The sequence below is a fragment of the Chelon labrosus genome (genome assembly GCF_963514085.1).
Source record: "Chelon labrosus genome assembly, chromosome: 20".
Classification (NCBI taxonomy): domain Eukaryota; kingdom Metazoa; phylum Chordata; class Actinopteri; order Mugiliformes; family Mugilidae; genus Chelon; species Chelon labrosus.
The window spans coordinates 9456828-9476337 of record NC_140353.1 but is presented as its reverse complement, the minus strand read 5'-3'; the positions used below and the strand labels follow the sequence as shown (position 1 = coordinate 9476337).

General features: G+C 44.2%; 1 protein-coding gene across 5 annotated transcripts in view; it reads left to right on the top strand.

Moving 5' to 3' along the window:
- The first annotated feature begins 2704 nt into the window (after positions 1 to 2704).
- meis2a (Meis homeobox 2a) overlaps positions 2705 to 19510 on the top strand; it is a 78878-nt gene continuing 62072 nt past the window's right edge. For all 5 annotated transcript variants that reach the window (XM_084568608.1, XM_084568609.1, XM_084568607.1 and 2 more), the window contains exons 1-7: positions 2705 to 3541; positions 4021 to 4247; positions 5732 to 5873; positions 6177 to 6227; positions 6672 to 6722; positions 7279 to 7428; positions 15671 to 15785. In XM_084568608.1, the coding sequence (XP_084424734.1) occupies positions 3530 to 3541; positions 4021 to 4247; positions 5732 to 5873; positions 6177 to 6227; positions 6672 to 6722; positions 7279 to 7428; positions 15671 to 15785 (748 nt within the window). In that variant the 5' untranslated portion in view covers positions 2705 to 3529. The remainder of the gene's footprint in view (positions 3542 to 4020; positions 4248 to 5731; positions 5874 to 6176; positions 6228 to 6671; positions 6723 to 7278; positions 7429 to 15670; positions 15786 to 19510) is intronic.

Below are 19510 nucleotides of genomic sequence, written 5' to 3'. Positions count from 1 at the left end.
CTATACATTAGCTTTGCTAATTTACATAATCTCAAATACTGAAGAGGGCCAAAGAAGAACAAACTTACAAACAAGATTAGAGCGATTTTATTTGTTCCTACGGTTGAGCGCCAATTGTTTCTCCAGGAGTGTTTAAGGTCACTAAGAGGATTTGAAGCTCGTTTCATATCAGTGATCTTTTTGAGGGAATTAAATCAACAATGCATTTCTCTCCATATTTAGCAACAGGCTTGTGTGTGTGTGTGAACAACCGAGCCCTGCGGGGCAAGAGAGGGGGAGAGGGGATTGTAAGTCCTGCAAAGAGTAAACAGAGGAGTGGAAGTTCAGTGCTGGGGCTCGGGTCGCATGCTGGCGGTCCTGGTGCACCTTTAGGATGTGACACGCGGAGGATCTTCAGCCTGGTGACTGTCCCAGTAGTGTTTTCCTTGAAATGGATCCTCTCCCCCCTCCCTCTAATGAATCCAAACGCAGCTGGCCATGTCCCACACGGACACCGAGAGCTTTAACCCTAAACTGACCTCAATTTGACACCACCAGATGAAATTTTACCGCCTGTTAATGCCATCTACTGATTTTTTTTTTTCTTTCATACGCGTAAGAGTGTGCACCTGAGAGGAGCCGCAATAAGTGAAGAAATATAAAACTACTTTAAGAAAGTCTAATTGTCTGTGATAGGTGTCCTCCTGGAATGATCTGCCTTGTAAACGCGCTCAGGTTATAAGCAGGGGAGTTTAAGTTGGCACATGTCTTGTTTACGAGGGGAATTAATTTTAATTAACTATTGAGTGAATGATGATTAAAATGAAATTGCAAAATTAAACACCGACTTGTGTAATGCCACATAAAAAAAAGAGGCTGTTATCAAGCGAATTTAACCCATTTCGCGGCGTAAATATAAAAGCTGGTGTTTATAGCCTCCATTAATTACGCAAATAAATAGTTCACAAAAGAACGAGCTCAAAATTTCACGTCGTTAGGAGTCGTTGCTGGAAGTTTTATAGGGAAGGATGTGTGTCTTGTGGAGCCGTGCATTGGACACGCATAATTAGCTTCTCCTATTTTCACACGCTCTTCGGGTGTTTACATCACTCTCCTCCGGGGCAAATCACATATTTCCACAAAATCTGCGGAAAAAAATGCCGGAATAATCGCAAGATCTAGAAGTATGCAAATTTAAGAGAATCACTCTGTCGGTTTTTTTTTTTTCAACTGTACGCTTTAACGGAAGATTAACACTGATTATGAAACATATTTTCATCTTGTCTGATTTTATTTTATTTTTTTAAATATATAATCCAGCGCACAAACTTCGCCCTTGCTGCGCCGTGAACGGACGCGCGTCCTCAACAAAGCCACAGAGACAGTATAAGGTTTATGTTACTTACCACGGTTGTCCAGAGGAGGAGGATGAAAAAAAAGTCAAGCGTTAGTGCACAAATCAATGTGAACGACAGTATTTAGCTTATGAAAATATCAGTCTTCAATAGCAGAGTCTGCCGGGCTGGTTGTGTTTACAGAGTGTAGGAGAGAGACTTGGAGACGGTGAATGCCTTGGCTCTCTGCGCACCGCTCTGCAGCTCCTTCCCGGGGAATTGAACGTTGAAATGTCCACACAGCCGTTTGTCAAACCCTGCAGTCCTACACTTCCCACCCCCCTTTATGCCAACAAACATAACTGTTGTCACGGTTTCATTTATTAAATCTTTTCTCCTTTAAAGAAAGAAAAAAAAAAAAAAAAACCCTCTGCTATTTCTGTAATCAAGCCCCGAGTTACTCTGCTTAGTATTTTGTTTGTTGGGAGAGTTTATTGACCCTCCAACGGTAGCCACAGCCCATCTCCCTGAGCGTGTGTCTACCTTAATCCTAACCTGTGAATAATTAATTTCCACCATCAAAAATGTCACGGAGCAATAAATGGAGCCTTTATGTGAGAAGCTATCAATACAGCCATGATGCCATATTAGCACTGATGGAGCTAAATATTAAAGGGGATAGATGGCCTGCTTCTGTTTTGTGCGTAAAAGTGCTCAGGCTCCAAAAAGGGCTCCACTGCAATCGATGGCCGGAGCGTTGCTCCTCCTCTAAACTTCAATCTCCTCACATGATTGATGATCTCGGGGAGCTTTGATAATTGACTACTCTGAGGTAAGGCACGGGTTTCTATCAAGAGAGGGGATTGGACGAAAGAAACATACAAAATTACTTTCTCCACAAAAGCTTTTTTTCCTCTTGGAAAAGTTCATTCTGGGCTTAGAGGGGTGCTGCGTGCCGTTTAATTTGCTAAAAAGACCAGAGGAATAATTAGCAGTGAGATTAGAAGGTATTACTGAGATATTAAGTATGCACACCGGCTTATACCCACAAAACAGATAACAAGTACGCGTCATGCTCATATATTAAACTCAGCATTCATAAGATGTTTTGGTAATCTTTCCGGGAGATTGTGCATAATCTTTTGTTTTTCAATCACTGACTGTAAAAATACTTGTTAAAATATTTATAAACGTGTATCATTTGATAAGGTTTCATTTTTGCGTGCGTAAAAGTTCGCATTCCTAATGCGTAATTCTGCTTTAAAATCAACTTTTTGCTCTAAATCCATTAGTTCAGTGGGTGTTGTGTTTGAATCAACTCGGAGCAGTTGCAGTGTAAGTGTCCGCTCTGGTAAACCTCCCTCATTCAACGTTTTCTGCTTTTTCTTTTAGGACTCTTCTCGGCGAAAAGAAATTGGGAGGGAGTTGGAGCTGTGTTGCATTGGCTTTTACCCCCAGTGTGGAGTTGAAGCCGTCCCTGTGCCTCGCATATACTCTGCATATCACAAGATTTGGTCTCTCCTCTCTCTTTTCTGGAGCTGCTGTAGGACTGGCTATGGCCACCACTACTTCCGGGATCCGTCATTTCATTCGCCCACCGCTCAGCGCTGCGAACTGACTCTGTTTCTATAAGCAAGCTAGCAGCCAACCTGCCAACACTCGCTGACACTCACTCATCTCAGTCTCGCCAGATAGACGAAATACCTACGGGGGGAAAGAAAGGAAAGATCCGAATCGCAATCTCTTAATTTCTTCTGCTTTTTTCCCTTTTTTGCAGTGATAATAAAACAAGATAGCGATCTGGAGGCATTAAAGGAGACGCGGACTTGCGGGATGAAAACGGACTAAAAAGATTCGTCCTTCTCTTGAACATCATCACCAACCGTCATTCATTCATTACCTTGACAACCTCTGGCTTTGATTGACAGCTGGAGTGGCAAAAAGCCATGAGACACGACAGTTTAGTTACATGCAGGTTGTTGATGGGCCGATTGTAACCTTCACTTTGGCGCATTTTTTCTTTTTTTTCGAGGAAAGAGGGAAAACAAGAAAAATTGCAAAACTCTCCGATGCTACGATTTCAACTGAACCACACTGGCGAATAGGAGAATTCGCAAAGTTGGTTGAAAAAGGAATCTTGCCACTAAATCACTTTCTAACCGGGACTGGGATATTAAATATACGACAGATTCAGGAGTTTATTGGAGCGCAGCCTGATGGCGCAAAGGGTAGGTTTTAAATCTCCTACGCTTACCTGTTCAAACCCACTGTAGGGAGGCCCTCGTATCGCTAACCTCTTGTCGGGTGGTGGCAAATTTACAAAGTATTCATATCAAAGCCGCTATATTTGACATTTTTGCAGCGCACTCACTCTTCAAGCAAAGTGACAGCCTCTGCCTCTACCGACTGCCTCCCCGACAGTCGCGGAGCAGTTTCACAGAGGACTCCAAACTAATTCGCTCTTTTCGCCCACCAAACTCCGTGTCCGGGAGCACCTAAGTTAAAATGTTTTTGGTAATGGCAAACCGTGTATCAAATATAACATATACGGCGCTTTTCTGCCGTGGCTGCTGCGTATTTTCACAGCAACAGCTCATTAGTTTCTCCTTTGTATTCAGAATGAGACGGCATGCTTTTTGTACTTTTCACATTTGCTTAAAAAGTAAAGCGATAAGTCCGCTGACTTTTGCTCTAATTTTATTCCCAGTACGATGAGCTGGCCCATTACGGTGGGATGGACGGAGTCCCGGCGTCGATGTACGGGGACCCGCATGCTCCCCGGCCGCTTCCCCAGGTCCACCACCTGAACCACGGACCGCCGCTGCACGCCAGCCAGCACTACGGAGCCCACGCTCCTCATCCAAACGTTATGCCCACCAGCATGGGCTCTGCTGTCAACGACGTTTTAAAGAGGGATAAAGATCAAATTTATGGGTAAGGTTTGCATGGACCGACTACGCGTTCAAATAGTGTTTTTTTCCCGAAGTTTTTAGCTTTTCTCTAAGTTTGTTTGGTTGGAGTTGCTCTCCCTCCACTAAATTTAAATAGCGTTTAGTGCCGATTTGACCACAATCTGGAGCCCTATTGTTGGTTAGGGGAGTTTTGTTGATGTGTAATTTTACACTCATTGTACAAGGCACAGTCAAGCCTGCAGTAAGTAAGAGTATAAGTCTTGAGCATGAAATCCAATCTATAAAATAATACCAAGGCTCACTTCTCAAATAGCCCAATCTTGAAACTCTGAGACCTAAAGGAATATATTTAAAAAGAAGAAAGAAAAAAATAACAATTTCCAACCTCAGAACAATTGTTCCGTGTTGTGAAGTTTGCTTTAATATCACCATTCTCGTCTTCCTGCCGGCACAAACTTCAGAAATGTTTTCAAAATGTGTTTTGCCGTAACACACGTACACACAAGGCGCGTAGCAACGCACCGTGTGTCTTTAAAATTATATCACCAGATTATTCTCAAAGAATAAAAGAAAACCCTTCTCCTAACTAATCACTGCAGAACAGAAAATATGATTACGCATATCGCTTACTAATACGTACACAGACAGTGCTATAATCCACACATACAGTATAATCTGGCATGTGGTGTAAACTAAATCCACCTCATCTCTTGTACTCACGTTTTTATGTGGGGAGAAGAGTGCCTTCAGTATTTTTTTATACTGACACAAATCAAAATTTTATAAACGAAGCACCTACTGCCACTTTTACGTAGTTAACAGAAATACCCGTTTTTTCTGAAAATATAATCTATTTCTAAAAATTATTTCTGTGATTTTATCCTGATTTTCAGTGGCTGGAAGTTAGAGTTTGCCCATTTTATTCACCACTGTTAAGGCCCATCGAGGGAGAAACGCGGAACTCCCCGCTGCTGCGAAATTATTTAATTTTAATTGCATTCGCAGGTTGTATAATTCCTAAAATTCCCGTGGCATCTGTCGAGTGCGTCCGTTTTGGTTTTTTGTTTGAGTTTTGTTGACTTCTCCCCAGTCGTTTCTCTGTGCACGCTGCAAGAAATGTCAGTCTCAACAAGTCGATTAATATCACACAGAGCCTAAAACCTTCAAATATCCCAAACGAGGAGTAAAATATTCCAGATGCGAACGCTGGCTTGTACTTCCAGCTCAAAACGGCTGCTAAAAAGTATCATCTTGAAGCCAGATCTGTTGTGTTAGTTGTACATGTTGTCATTTGTCTTAAGAGAAAACCATTACAACTAAACAGCGAGAGAAAAAGTAAAAATATATAACCTAACTGTGTTATATATATTTTATATGGAACAAGAAAAAATATGAATTTGAGGACCAGGGATCCGGCAGATTTGCAGGTTGATTGGACATTTTTTGCAGTGGGCACCGTGGAGCCGGTGAGCTGCTTTTACTCAGGCTGTGTTTCCCCTCTTGCAGTCACCCTTTATTCCCACTGCTCGCACTGGTTTTTGAGAAGTGCGAGTTGGCGACGTGTACTCCGAGGGAGCCCGGCGTAGCAGGCGGCGATGTCTGCTCCTCAGACTCCTTCAATGAGGACATTGCAGTCTTTGCCAAACAGGTCAATTTATTTATTATTTTGCAATGCTAAAATATATATATATATATATATATCATGGATGATGTGGCTGCGTCATGGCGCATAGCTCTGTGCTTCACATATAGCCTACATATTTTTTTTGCAATAAAAACTCGAGCTCTTGATATGATTAACTATCATCATTGTGTGTTCGCTGCAGAATTTCCACCTAATTGTTTCATAATATGATATTTATATTATCAGGTTACAGTCCAGCATAAATATAGACACCCATTCCGCACGTTTCATGCCAAACTAACTTTGACATTTGGTGTGTTATTTTAGGTCCGAGCAGAAAAACCTTTATTTTCATCAAATCCAGAGTTGGACAATTTGGTAAGCGCACCTCTCTGTCTCTCGATAATTTCCCTTCTCTTCGGTGCGGTTGCTCCCCGCCGACTCTTTGAAGTGTCCACAGCATCCCGCAGTAAATATGCGAACATATGATTTAAACTTCCGCACAGATGTCAGATCAGTTTTGAAGTGAAGCTGTGTGACCACAATTGCCGCTGTCATTGTTCGGTCTTCACATCTGAGTGACCCAGCTGACCAGTGTGTGTGTAATTACTTATTAGACTGTGAGATGCAACTTTATTTTATTGTTAAAAAGGAAAGGGAAAAATAGAAATCTCTCGCTGGTTGTTGTGCGCCCCATACTGTGATGAGAGGCGGATTTTTTATTTTTTTATTTTACGGTCTTGCAGAAATATAAAAGAAAAATATGAATCCCATGAATTCTGTCGTGTGAATTATGTTTATTTCCTTTTTTTCCCCCCCCAGATGATACAAGCCATACAAGTATTACGGTTTCATCTCTTGGAACTAGAAAAGGTAAATTTGACTAATCTGTACGTTTTAGGCTCCTGCATGTGCCAAACAAATCACGCCACCTGTATAGAATGTAACTGATATTATTAATCATGCTTCAATTTTTTTTATTATTTTTGGAGATGTTTTAAAATAACCTGAAATGCAATTAGAGAAAGTTTAAGGATTTTCATTTTCATAAAATATGCCATTTTATTTACCCAACCACCGCTGCAGCTGAAGTGACTATTGATAAAATATGTTAGAGCCCCCCTTTTTTTTTTTTTTTTTTTACTCCACGTTGCACGCTGTTATTGATCCGCAGATTTAGTTTCAGCATGCTCATTATTTCGCCAGCTTACGGCGTGCTGTTTATTTTTTTGTCGTCCAACTTGTTGCTCGGGTCTCAGGAGAATAATAAGCTCTGCAACAATTTCGCTATTGTTTCCTCGCCGCCGATAATGCCCCTTAATTGGAGTTATTCTTGGACTGGCTGAAGCGTTTCCTCCATCCTGGAATAAAAAAAGGTGTTTTCTTCCTCTTTTTTTTTTTTTTTTTTTTTCTTTTTCTTCTTCTGTAGGTGCATGAGCTCTGCGACAATTTTTGCCACCGGTACATCAGTTGTTTGAAAGGAAAAATGCCAATAGATCTAGTTATCGACGAACGGGATGGCAGCTCAAAATCAGATCACGAAGAACTCTCGGGATCGTCGACTAACCTCGCAGATCACGTAAGTAGCAACCTTTGTTATATTCATATTGTGTGCTTGTTTTTGTCCGTGCGCACGCTGCTGGCAGAGGACACTTGTGCAAATGTATTTTACGCATGCGAGTGATAAAAGGGACTGTTCTTAAATAATCCGATTGTTTGATGTGTCTCGTGAAGGCAACTTTTACTTTAGCTCCAGCTCGGGCTTGTGTGTGACCCTGCTGTAAATAGAGCATGCTCTGCTCTGCAAGGGAAATCTGCCGATCGATGTTCTAAGGTCAAAAGCTACATGTGATACAATAGACTGAGTTATTGTTTTAGTCTTTTGATTAGGGCCAGTCATGTGTGCGTAATGCGTCCGTGCTCGCTTGTGTGCTGAGGGGCTGGTGTGTATGTGCATTAGTGGGTGCGCGTGTGTAAGTCGCTGCCCTGCATTATGGAGAGTTGCACGCTGGAAGGAGAAAAATAAATAAATTAAAAAAAAAAAAAAAAACGCGAGGCAATTATCTGTTACGCAGGTTTAACGTTAAAGCAGGGTATCAGTGCTAAGCTTTATAGCTTTAGGCCAATATTTAAAAAGAAAGGGGCTTTATATTTGGGGCTGTGGGAGCTGGATATGGCCTGCGCGTAAAGCTGTGGATTTTGCTGCAGAGGTGGAGAAAGTGGTAGCCTATTGAAAGAGATCTCAGAGCTAAAGGCTTACCATCAATGTCAAGTTCACAAGGCATATGATGGTTCGTCTGGAGGCCTTCCATTGCCGTTGATGTTAATGTGTTTAATTGTTTCGTATTGATTGCCGTGTGGTTTGCTCTGCAGTTGCTTTCTCCTCTGCTCCCCGCTTTATGGCTGCAGGCTCCATAATGCTGAATTCAATTATATGCACCTGAAGTACAGTAGCTTTAAATTTGAAGATCGATTCTCTGGTTAAAATTGTGCATTTTCGGCGTAATAAACACAGAATACCCCCCCACTCCACCACCACCACCACCCTTCCCCCCCCTCCACTCACAGGATGGATTGAGCTGACAGTGTAGTATTGAGTTGATATCTGTGAATTGCTGCATCTTGCATGCCTGTGATAAAGCTAATGTTTTGGTGGAGAGGAGGGCAAAAAAAAAAACGAGCTGCTAGTGTAACAAAGTGACTAGTTAATATCTGTGCAGCACCAGGCCAAGCCTATTAGGAATTAAAGCAGATTTAAGTGTTATGCAAAGTCCCTCCGCTGCATCTGTTGGGTCTGGCTATAGGCCTAATAGCAGTGCATTCCCTTTGAAAAGCCCCGTCGCCTTTACAGGACCACGCAGCGCTCTGCACAAGGTGGACTGACACACAATTAGAGCGAAGATGCCGACGCTGGTCTCGGGAACGGTCAAAACGGCAACCCTGTGGTCCTTCAGCACAAGTGCAGAAATGAGGCATGCTGTTGTTTATATTGTAGAGATTAGATAAACTAGCCTGTTTAGTTCCATGGCAGATGGCTGATGCTCAAGCCAATTTCCAATGGTGCCTCCAGTGCACAGACAACAGCTTTGTCATCCGGGTCCACTTGTAAGAAATATTTTGATAATTAGAAAATTAAATATGCCAATAAAGCAAATCAGGAGCAGCAATAAACAAAGAGGGATGCGTGACAAGCCATTTATCTTGGAGTCCTTTGGAATGACCACCTCATTAGGCATTTGAAGTTTGAGGGATTTATTTCACTTTTGTGGCACCAATGAACTTTTTATTATACCCAACTGCTGGGTTGATTTTCACTTTTATTATTTTTTTCCTCTCTCTCCTTGTTTGCTCTCAGAGCTGAGCCGAGACAGGTTTTAAATACGGGCTGCACCTCAGACAGAAACATACACACTTACCCGGATTACTAGCTATTTTTTCCTAATTAATATAAAAGCACATTAGCGCGTGTGAAGGCATGTGTGAAGCCTTGAGTGGAAAATAATATTTGCAGGGAAGCGAAAGAGACTGTGCACGCCGCAGCCATGATCTGAGGGCCTTGTAATAAATAGTTAACTTCTTTAGGAGCAATTTCCGCGTCTAATTGAAAGGAGTCCAGCTTTGCCCAAAATGTGTTTTGAATATTGGAAACAATACACCGAAAATGCATTTGGCTCCAAAAGTGATGCCGCTAGGATGGAAAGCAATTTCTCTCCCACTTGTCGTGATTTATTTATTTATTTATTTTTTGTCTCCGCTTGTGTTTGCCTGTGTTTTATTATTCATTTCTGTCCTCGCGTCTCTCGCGCAGAAGAGGAAGGAGGCTTGATAGTTAGATATGCTAATTTATTTAGTTAGAATCTCTCACGTCCATTTTTCTTTGCTTTGATATGCATTTTTAATATATAGCCCCGGGCTACATCTCATTTGGGTGAAAGTTGGTTTTTCTGGAGATGATGAGGCTCTTCACTGAGGAGGAGGAGGCTGCCCCGTTGAGCTTGTTTTTACTTGTGTATGCCTGTGTGTCTCCTTCCTTTCCTACCACTTTCCCCTCCTCTCCCCTCCTCGTACCTGACAGCGGAGCATAACAAGCGCGGTTTTATTTACACTTGAATGCAGCATTGTCTTAGAGATGATTGGATTATAGTATGGGAGAGAGTGGGATGAGGCCTCGCTGACACTGTTGATTTCCCTTATTTGCTCGCGGTGACTGTCTAGGCTCGGTGTAGCCCACCCAAGGCCCCCGGCTCGTTGCCCCCTCCTCAGATCAACTCCATCCCATTTTGAAAAGAAAGGAGGAGAAAAAAAAAAACATGGCATTACACGTGGAGGGTGATAGCGAGGAACACGGAGCTGTGTAGTCTTCTAAATGGCTGGTGTGTGTGTGGACTTGTCAGCGGTTTGGTCGCTTGTCTTTTAATTAATGAATAAAATTTCTATCTCTTCTGTGCTACATCCAATTAGGGAGACAAATAGAATTAACAGTGTCTGAGTATTATCTGTTCTAATGAATTAGCCTTTGTGTCTTCTTGTGCCATTGTGCCGCTTCCTCTGTCAAGCTTACATATTGGCACAGGGCTTTTTTCCATTTCCTTTATGCATATGTATTGTATACACTGCTGAGGCTCACTCTCTGCACAGTTCCAGATTTGTTAGAGAGAACTTGTGTAGGATTTCCAGGTCCCAGTGCTTTGTTTTGGAGAATTTTCCTCAGGGAGTTAACTCCTGTAGGGTGTAGCTTATCTTGTCTCTGCACGGCTGTGGAGGGGAAAAGAGAAACAAGCCTCCTCTGTTTAGATCTCTGGTAAAGGTTGTGGCTGCTGCAGGCCATTAGTCACGCGCTGACGTCACAGGTTCGATCAAGAATTGCAATAGCTCATCGTGATCCTCCGCAGTGATTTCCTGTGTATCGCTGCAGACGGGTGCTGGGGGGACGTCCTGTCCCGTCCTGTCCCGTCTCTGCGTGTCACCGTGCGGCGTGCGCGCGCGGGCCCCTTCCGCCTTGCGGACGGCGAGCCCCTCGGGTCGAGCCGGCCCGCTGGAGCGTGGAATTTCTCAGTTTTCGGAGGTGTCCTTATTCCGCTGGCTTTGTTCTCCTCGGGGACCGGCTACGTTTGGATCTCTTGAAAACAGCGCATTGTTGACTTGGGCCGCGCTGTCTGTTCCACACAATTGTTTAGCGATGGTGGGACGTCTGGCTTTACATTTCCTATTTGATTAGTGTTCAGAGGCAGGGCCCTGTTGGCAGGCATATCTAATCATTGCTACTGTGGCTGGAGAGAGGCTACGCTCACTTGTTGCATCTCACATTCTCCCCCCTTCTTTAGCAGCTGTAAATGACTGCAGGGAAAAGTAGTTTCTACATCACGTGTGTGTGTTAAACTGTAATGAAACACAGCACATACAGTAAACTGTAGTTTCAGGCACAAATTCATTAGAAAGCCCGTATTTTTGATTTATTTGTTATAGGTACAAATTAAAGAATTATCCGCAATGAACTGTCAGTTTCATATTGCCATTTATATGCCACTTTGACGCGTGCCAAAGCTATGAATCACAATAGCGATCACATTTTTATTTATTTCATCTCATTCTTCCCGAGACATCTTTACACACACAATGTGGCTTTACTACTACTACAGCGCGCGTAAAAAAAGATTATTTTTTTTTGCCTCGGAGAAAGTTTTCGGGCATAAATACGATCAGTCAATCCCCCTTGTCTGGTAAAACACGGCGTGGTGAATTATTAGCTGCTAAATTAAGGACTCTTTATATTCTGGATAATTGAGGGTGTTGTAAATACTCAGCTGTTCAATAGAGGTGCACCTACACTTTTCTAAAGTGGCTGTATGTAATTACGAGGTCAACCCAACAAAAAAAAAAAAAGAACGTGCGCAGTGAGTTTTTCTCTGTTTATGCCATGTGGCAAGATGTGTCTTGAAATGTCAGCTCGCCTTATGATTTACGGCCCCCGCGCGTTTTCTGGTGCGTCAGCGATTCTGTACATGTTCGGAGCAGGATCACTGTGGCTCCTCTTCGCTGTGTACCACGCACACACACGCACACACACCAGAGTGGTTCCCGGGCCTGACTTACACTTGCTCCTGCGCCGACAGATTACCCCCCTCCTTCCCTGCAGGTTTCGGGGGAATTTGAGGGAAATTCAATGATGCTGCTAAATCAATTTTATTTGAAATTCCTAGGGATGTAGGCAGAGTGCAGTGAGGGAAGTGAGATTGTGCCAGGCAGGTGTTTGTAAATGAGAAACAGGGGACAGGAGCGAAGGAGACGGCAGCATTCTCCCGCTCTCCTGCGGCCTGGCTGCACTACGAGCCTTCCTTCCCATATTGTCTCCTGCTTTTATATTAATTACAACTTGTATTATCAGCCGGCAGTTGCTAACCCCAGCAAATAGAAAAGCCTGCCCCTAGAGACCATGCTTCTTTTGTATCTTATTCTCTATCTAGTCCTATTGTGTGCGTTTGCGTGTGAGTTCCCCGCCTGCGCATGTATGTGTATTTGCTTGCTAGCATTCTCCTCCTCCTCCTCCTCTTCCTGGTAACACTGCTCTTTAACACAATTAGTGAAGAGCATGGAGTGAACCATGTTTGACTCCTAATTATGCTCAGCTTTAGGGAATAGTCACATGGACTGGAGGCTTTTATTTTTTTTTTCTCCACGTCTTTCGCTTTATTTATTTTTTTTTTCGAGGACTTCTCGTGTAGGTTGAAGAAGACTGTTTGGGTGACATGATTTTTTTCCCCCCTACAACTTGTTTGAACTTTATCAGACCCACGGGGGTTGCGACAAAATGGTTGTATGTGTTTGTGTTGCGCAGTGCAGCGTCTGATGATGCACCCTCCGTAGCTCAGAGAGGCCCTCTAAATTATTCATGGGCAGGAAAGGCTGTTGCTTTTGTCGCCTTGTTGAGCGTGGAAAGTTAACACCGTTGTTTTGATATTTGTTGTTTTGCCGACGTGGTTATGAATGAGGGGCGACTTACAGGTATTAAAGCCGGAGTGTGCGCTCACTGCATATGCACTGGGCCTAATATACACTGTATTATTAGGTCATATAAAGTGCTGCGGTCTTCTTTTTTTGCCCTACAAGAGCCACACTAACAAAGCTTTATCTATATCCCTGCATACAGGGCCATTAAATCCGCAGGGTAGCAAATCACAGCAAAATATCATTCCCTTTAACACCATTAGCTGAGGTGTCTTTGAATTTAATTTAGTGCCAGCGCCATTAAAAATGACACATTACTCTGCAATGATAGCTAAATTAAGTCCTATCGATTCCGCTGTTGCATTAAAACCATGCTGTGGCCATGGCTGGCAAGTGTGAGAGAGAGAGAGAGAGACAGAATAAGAGAGCGAGCGTGTGTGAGAGCGGCGAGCATAGTTTTTCAGGTCTGTCTTGCGTCTCGCCGGCAGTGGGTGTCTCATTGTGAGGAAGTAGAACCCAGTCATTTTCTTCTCTTGGAACAACAACAGCCCGTTCCGAGAGCACCGAGCCCAGCTCTGCTTAAATACGTTATGCACTCTGGGAGTCTGGGTTTTTACCTCTATTTTTTCCTTCCCCCCGCGTTGCATATGACAAAGACAGAATTAGACTGTTTTCAGGGGGCTGATGGGCTTTTCTCACATTAGTGATTTAACTAGGCCTATGCTGTGTCGAGAATAACTGAAAATTACTACAACAACAGACCTCGTTCCCATGAAGTGTACCATGTGTTGATCAGTTGCTCAGAGAATGAACACATCACAATCATCCATCCCTCTTAGAGCAGGGACATTTTTCCCCAGCACACACTCTGGAGGGCTAAAATCCACGCATGGGCTATTGTTCGCCCTGTCTTCTTACCCCTCTTCTGAGTAATTCTCCAAGCTCTTTATCTGATTGCCATCCGGTGAACAGCTGACGCTGAGAGGGCCTTGAGTGGAGCGCAGGGTCTGAAGGGTCTTGTGTGTTTCTGTCTGCTGTTTTCAGCTCTGAGCTGTTTGAGAAAACAGCCCGCCTTCCCCAAAAAACTTAGCAGATAAAAGGGCCTCGCTCACAGGCATAGCAGCAGCCTCGCCTCCGCGGCAGAACAAGCAGCAGCACATCAGGACTGTGTGCCCAGGGGAGCTCGGCAGCGGCTTGTCTTATAGCCTCTGTTTCCCTGCAAACCTCTATTAGTCTCCGGGCTCTATCCTGTCTGTCCTCCTCCAGTACAGCTCACTCTGACTGGGGCACCAAAGCAGGCAGGCAGGCCGCCTCTCTGGGAGCCGAGGGAAAAGAAGTCCATCAGGAAATCTGCTCAAGTTGGACAAAATGGTAAAAGTGGTCCATTTCTTGGAATATTCGGTGGCGTGTACATTTTCCCTCGGCTTTCACATGTACGTATATGTGTTTATGTGTATTTGGAGGAGAAAAAAAAGGGAACACATAGCGGGAACTGAGAAGTGGGTTGAGGTTTGTGGGAAGCCTTGGTGCAGGCCTGTGTTTGTTTGGCTTGGGCTCTGCTCAAGGGGCTGCTCCTCTCAGGCCCCAGACAACGCTGGGCCCGCGTTTGCCAACATTTTGTCATCGTGCTCAGGTGACATGTTAAATTGGGAAAGACTAGCCCGGGCTGTGCGAGGCTACGGGGCCGCGTCGAGCCTGCGTGAGAGCTTGTTTGGGGCGTGTATTCGGTCGGGCCTGTGCGTTCGCGGGTTCAAGTGTAGTAAATGACGTGATCGGTCTGTCCTTCTGTCGCCTGAATGGCAAAGGAAATTCCACCTCTAGCCTGCCTTCATGTGGCACTGATAAAGCCTTTCCTGTACAGTAGAAAATCCTGTTTCCCCGTGTGCACTGACAGGGCAGTGGGAATGACCACTAAGGAGAGGAAGAAGAAGAGGAGGAGGAAAGAAAATTAGCTCTACGGAGGGCAGTTGAGAAAGAAAGTCCTCTTAAAATCTCTGAATTGGTTTATGGATTTATGGATTTCTTTGAAGTCAGCCGGCAAAGATTTAACATTTTTTTCAGCGTGTCTTTGTATACGTGAAGCAGAGTGTGTGTGTGTGTGTGTGTGTGTGCATGTGTGTTTATACTCCTTACTCTATTATGTCATTAGCATGTGTGTATATCTGCAGGCCTCTGTGGGCGTGTGTGTGTGTGTCAGTGTGGGCGTGTACACATTTTTGGCAGATTAGCAGGAGAATCACTGTCATATCTTATTTTCATTTCTGACAGTGGTAATGATTAATGGCGGCTGTGGTGTGTTTGGACTTTTTACCTCTATATTTCTCACTTGACACGGAAGTCTCAATTGGTTATGGTATAAATGAACTCCACTGGGCTCTGCCATATGTGTTTAGACGATTACTCACAAGTGCTCTACTCGCAGCGCTCAAAATCAAACGCCACATTAACAGTGCTGTGTTTTGCTCTCATGCATTAATGAAACACTTTGATTACAGTGTTTTGACTTATAGCCAGCTGCTTTAGTGCATCAGTTTCTTTCTACTCATCTATGATTATTGTAGCTTCTTTGATTGTCTGCTAGATGGGGAATAAGCAGTGGGGCTCTTGGACTTGCCAGGAGAATGTAAGCAGGCCAAGGGCCCGGTAGACTCTTACAGATGTCACTCTAACGTTTCCAGAATACTCATATGGACTCTCTCTCTTTCTGTGTTTCTCCCTCTCTACCTTCTTCTCCTCCCCTTCTTCCCCCCTGCCTGCTCCCTCTCTCCCTCTCTCTTTCTCTCTGCTCCTGGTTTGTGGTTTGGATGGGGAATGTGGTTGGATGCACGGATGGATGGATGGATCCCACGCTCGCTTTCTCCTTTTTCAAACCTCAGAACCCAGCTTCCTGGAGAGACCACGATGACGCCACCTCCACACACTCAGCCGGCACACCGGGGCCCTCCAGCGGGGGACACGCTTCACAGAGCGGCGACAACAGCAGCGAACAAGGTGAGCGGATGCAGAAACGGGCAGGCACGCGCATGCACGCTCGCACACACATATACAGGGGTGCACTTGTTCGCTCAAGCACTAACGCATAAACATACGTAGTTTTTTGTGCAGGACAGGCACAGATCCATGCAGGACATATTAATCATCATGCATGGGTAGAGCTGCCAACACTTTAACCCTGCCTAATGCGAGATCTATAGTAAATAGATTGCACATTTCTCTTTACACATGTTCCAGTCCTTCCTGTGCACTTTGGATTATCCCGTTTCTTGACTGACATCCATGTCAACACAGTCACACCTAAAAATGAACACGCTTATCCACTGCACCGACCCAGTAAAAAGGCTTTCCAGAATGTTGCTATTTGGAGAGATGAACAAAAGCTGGTGATTAATAGTATATTTCTGCCAGTTCTTGCTTGAATTAAAACCATATTAACTTTGCCCGCACAACAGCCCCTAATTATGTCTCACTGAGCTTTGTGTTATCTAGCACACGGCCTGCCAAACAGTAATAATGCATTTCAAAACAAACGTATTTGAATTTATTACAGATTGTGTGTTTAAGTCACAGCTATCTGCCTTTTATTTTTGTCACGCTCCGTATCACTTTTGACATGTAAATCATCAGAGGCATATGCTGTTAGGTAAGTTCTGACATGAGAGCAAGCATTAAAACGTTACGAGACGAAAATTGCTCTTGAAGTGCAACTCCTGCCTCAACTAAGAAAACAGATAATGAGCTCCTGACCTTTTCTTTTCTCGTCTTCCGCCCCGTTTCGAGTGCACCGAAGATCTCCTCCGTGTGTGTGCGTGTTTTTTTTTTTAGTTTTTTTTTTTTCCCTGGGTCTCTTCTTTCTGTATCTGCGTGTGCCCTCTGGCTGTGTCCGGAGCTTTTCACGAAATTTCATCACACCGTCTGCACACACGAAAAAAAAAAAGCAAAAAATAAAACCACACACACACACACACACACACACTCGGTTGCACACTTCCAGCAGCTCTCACGCGCGGAGCGAGGCCGCTTTGTTGTGTCTGTTCGAGGCTATCGTTTTGCCGATACGCGATCAAATGTATTGATGGGACGTGCGCTCTGTGGTGGGGCTGTTTAAATCATCTTCTCCTCTTTAGACAGAAGCGGCGTTTGCAGCTTCTGAACCATTACCGACCACAGATTGAGGGCCGCAGAAGACCTCTGTGGTCGGCTGTGTCAGGACTAGTTGCATCGCGAGCTGTCAGGCTAGTTGGAGGGAAGAAACGATAACTAATCCTTGGTTAAGTAACAGGATACGTCTGTCTGACAGTATAAGCGCGAGGAAGCAGCGGTTAATAATAATCTGACACTTGATGGAGCCTCTCCTTTATGCAGAGCATGAAATATACAGTGCCTTCTCGTTAAATTCAAGAAAACAAACTGAGAGATCGCCGTAGTTTAAATGTGCATTTTCTGAGTTGTAGTAATAATATTAGTCCCAAAAGCAGCACATCAAAAGACAGAGCACTCATCTCTGCAATTGCATGGCGCATGGGAGATGATGAGCAACAGAAAGGGGAGGGGGGCATGAGAGAAAGAAATGCACTAGCTATTGATTATCTTACACACATAAGTACAAGTGACCTGTAATCCACAGAGCACTTATCGACTCCTTTCCCCACCGTATCCAGTAACAGCGGATCAATACGGGCCAAAGACAGTTACGGTACAGCACCATTCGCCGGGCCAAGATGGGCCTAGTCTAGATCAGGGCGAGAGCCTGACCTACACCGAGGAGCGCTAAATGCAAAGCCCACCGGCTCAGAACGCCTGGTGGTAAAAACAAAGTAAGCAGTTTAGAATAGAAGCGCGGATTTAAACAAAGGCGAAGGAAGAGCCATTGAAGTGCAGAGGTGAAAGAGTAGAGAAGGAGAAAGAGTAGGCACAGCGAGGAAAAGGAGAAGGAGAGAAGAGGGAAAGAGACCAAGGGCAGCTGATTTAATGGTCTAATGAGGCCGTCCTCTAGCCAGTTGTTTTGTGTGAGGCATGCTCTGACCTTTCGCTTCGCTCGGGAGCCCCGCCGCCTCATTTTTCACATTCTTGCAATTACGTTAACGCTTGAAGCGCTCGCTGACTCCCGACTCTGGCCCTTCCATTCTGACAGAGCCTTCCCTCCCCAACCTCTCCACCTTCCCCTCCCTCTCCACCTTCCCCTCCCTCTCCACTACTCCACTGCTCCACTCCACGCATGAACTCGCCTCGTATCTCAATGCGTTTCAACATAAAATTTGTAGTCTACACTCTGGAGTCCGCGGAGAAAATGTGAAATGTGCGCTTCACTTCAGTAATGGGGTCTTTAACAGCTTGGCCCCTGTTAAAAGGGGTGACAACGTGGATCAGTTGAGGAAGACGGAATGGATGGAGGAGAGTGAGAGAGGAGGAGGAGAGAGCGAAAGAGTGCGTGAGACGCACGGCGCTTTTTGGTTTCGGCTGCCAAGAAAAACATCAACTTTTTTTTTTTTTTCTGACATCTTCCGCCTTCAAAGGTGTGTTTTGCTTGTGGCTTGAAAAACATTTAACCCAGAAATTGATCCAGAAGCATCGCTGCGTTGAATAGATAATGCCAGTCCATTTATCTCAAAAGTACCGAAGCATTTCTGACAATGACAAAGTACGATCCTTTTTTTTCCCCCCCAAAAAAATACATCATATATACAGTCAAATAGCTATAACAATGTTTGCTGTGAACAGAATTCGCTTCCTCAATCTCTGACCTGTATCTCAGCTCTGAGCATTGTTCTGAACGCGTGCCAAAAAAACTATTTAACAAGTGCGCAAATATGTGTTATCCCTCTTGTGGCATAATTTACTGTCAAGCAGTAAACCAAGGTGAAGCATGTTCATAGCTGTCAGTAAAGACTGCCAGTTAAGGTTCTGACATACAGGAAAAAAGATTTCCATACAGTATCCGCAGCCTCCCTGTAATCCCTCTCCTTAACAGGCATTTAAAAAAAAAAAAAAAAAAACTTTTCTCAGAAATTCCCTCCAAAAAAAGAAAAAATGAATTATCACCCTCAGGGCAAATTCTGAGCTTTCACTTACTGACTCTTACACAGTGACTCCCTATGTTCTGGCTAGATAAACAACATCAGCGGTTAAGGCGAGCTGGTTCAGAAGGTAACGCACAATAACTTCATTGGCTCTGCATGCACATCATTTTGATTAACTGTTCTTTGGAGCTCCTCCAAGCTTATCTGGAAACATCAGAGACATCAGTTGCAGGGAGTTAAACTTGATGAATGTGCGTGCCTTAAGATAGCGCTCATTTCCAAGCAGGTGTCTGTAATATGTTAAGCACAGAAAGTGTGATGGAGCGGTGTGATGAAATGCTCTGCACGTTTGCCCACACCAAACACAGCAAAGTCAAATGCACTCAGTCATGAACTGTAAATCCCCAACTCTGATTCAGCTTGGTAGGTAACGTTTCCCCCTCTTGCTGAATCCGTGTGTGTGTCAAGAGTGCGTGTGTGTGTGTGTGTACATGTCTCAGCTCCAGTCCACACTTGTAATTATTAGCTATGCATGAAGACCAAATCCACGTTGACATCTTGAGTGCTGAGCAAAGGGGCTTTCTCGACAATTCCCAGATTCTACTGTAGATGGAAAAGGCTCAACAGAAGAGAGGAGAAAGCATTTTGTACATTTTCTCAGCAATTGAACAATCCCCACGCTCTGCGGATAGACAGACT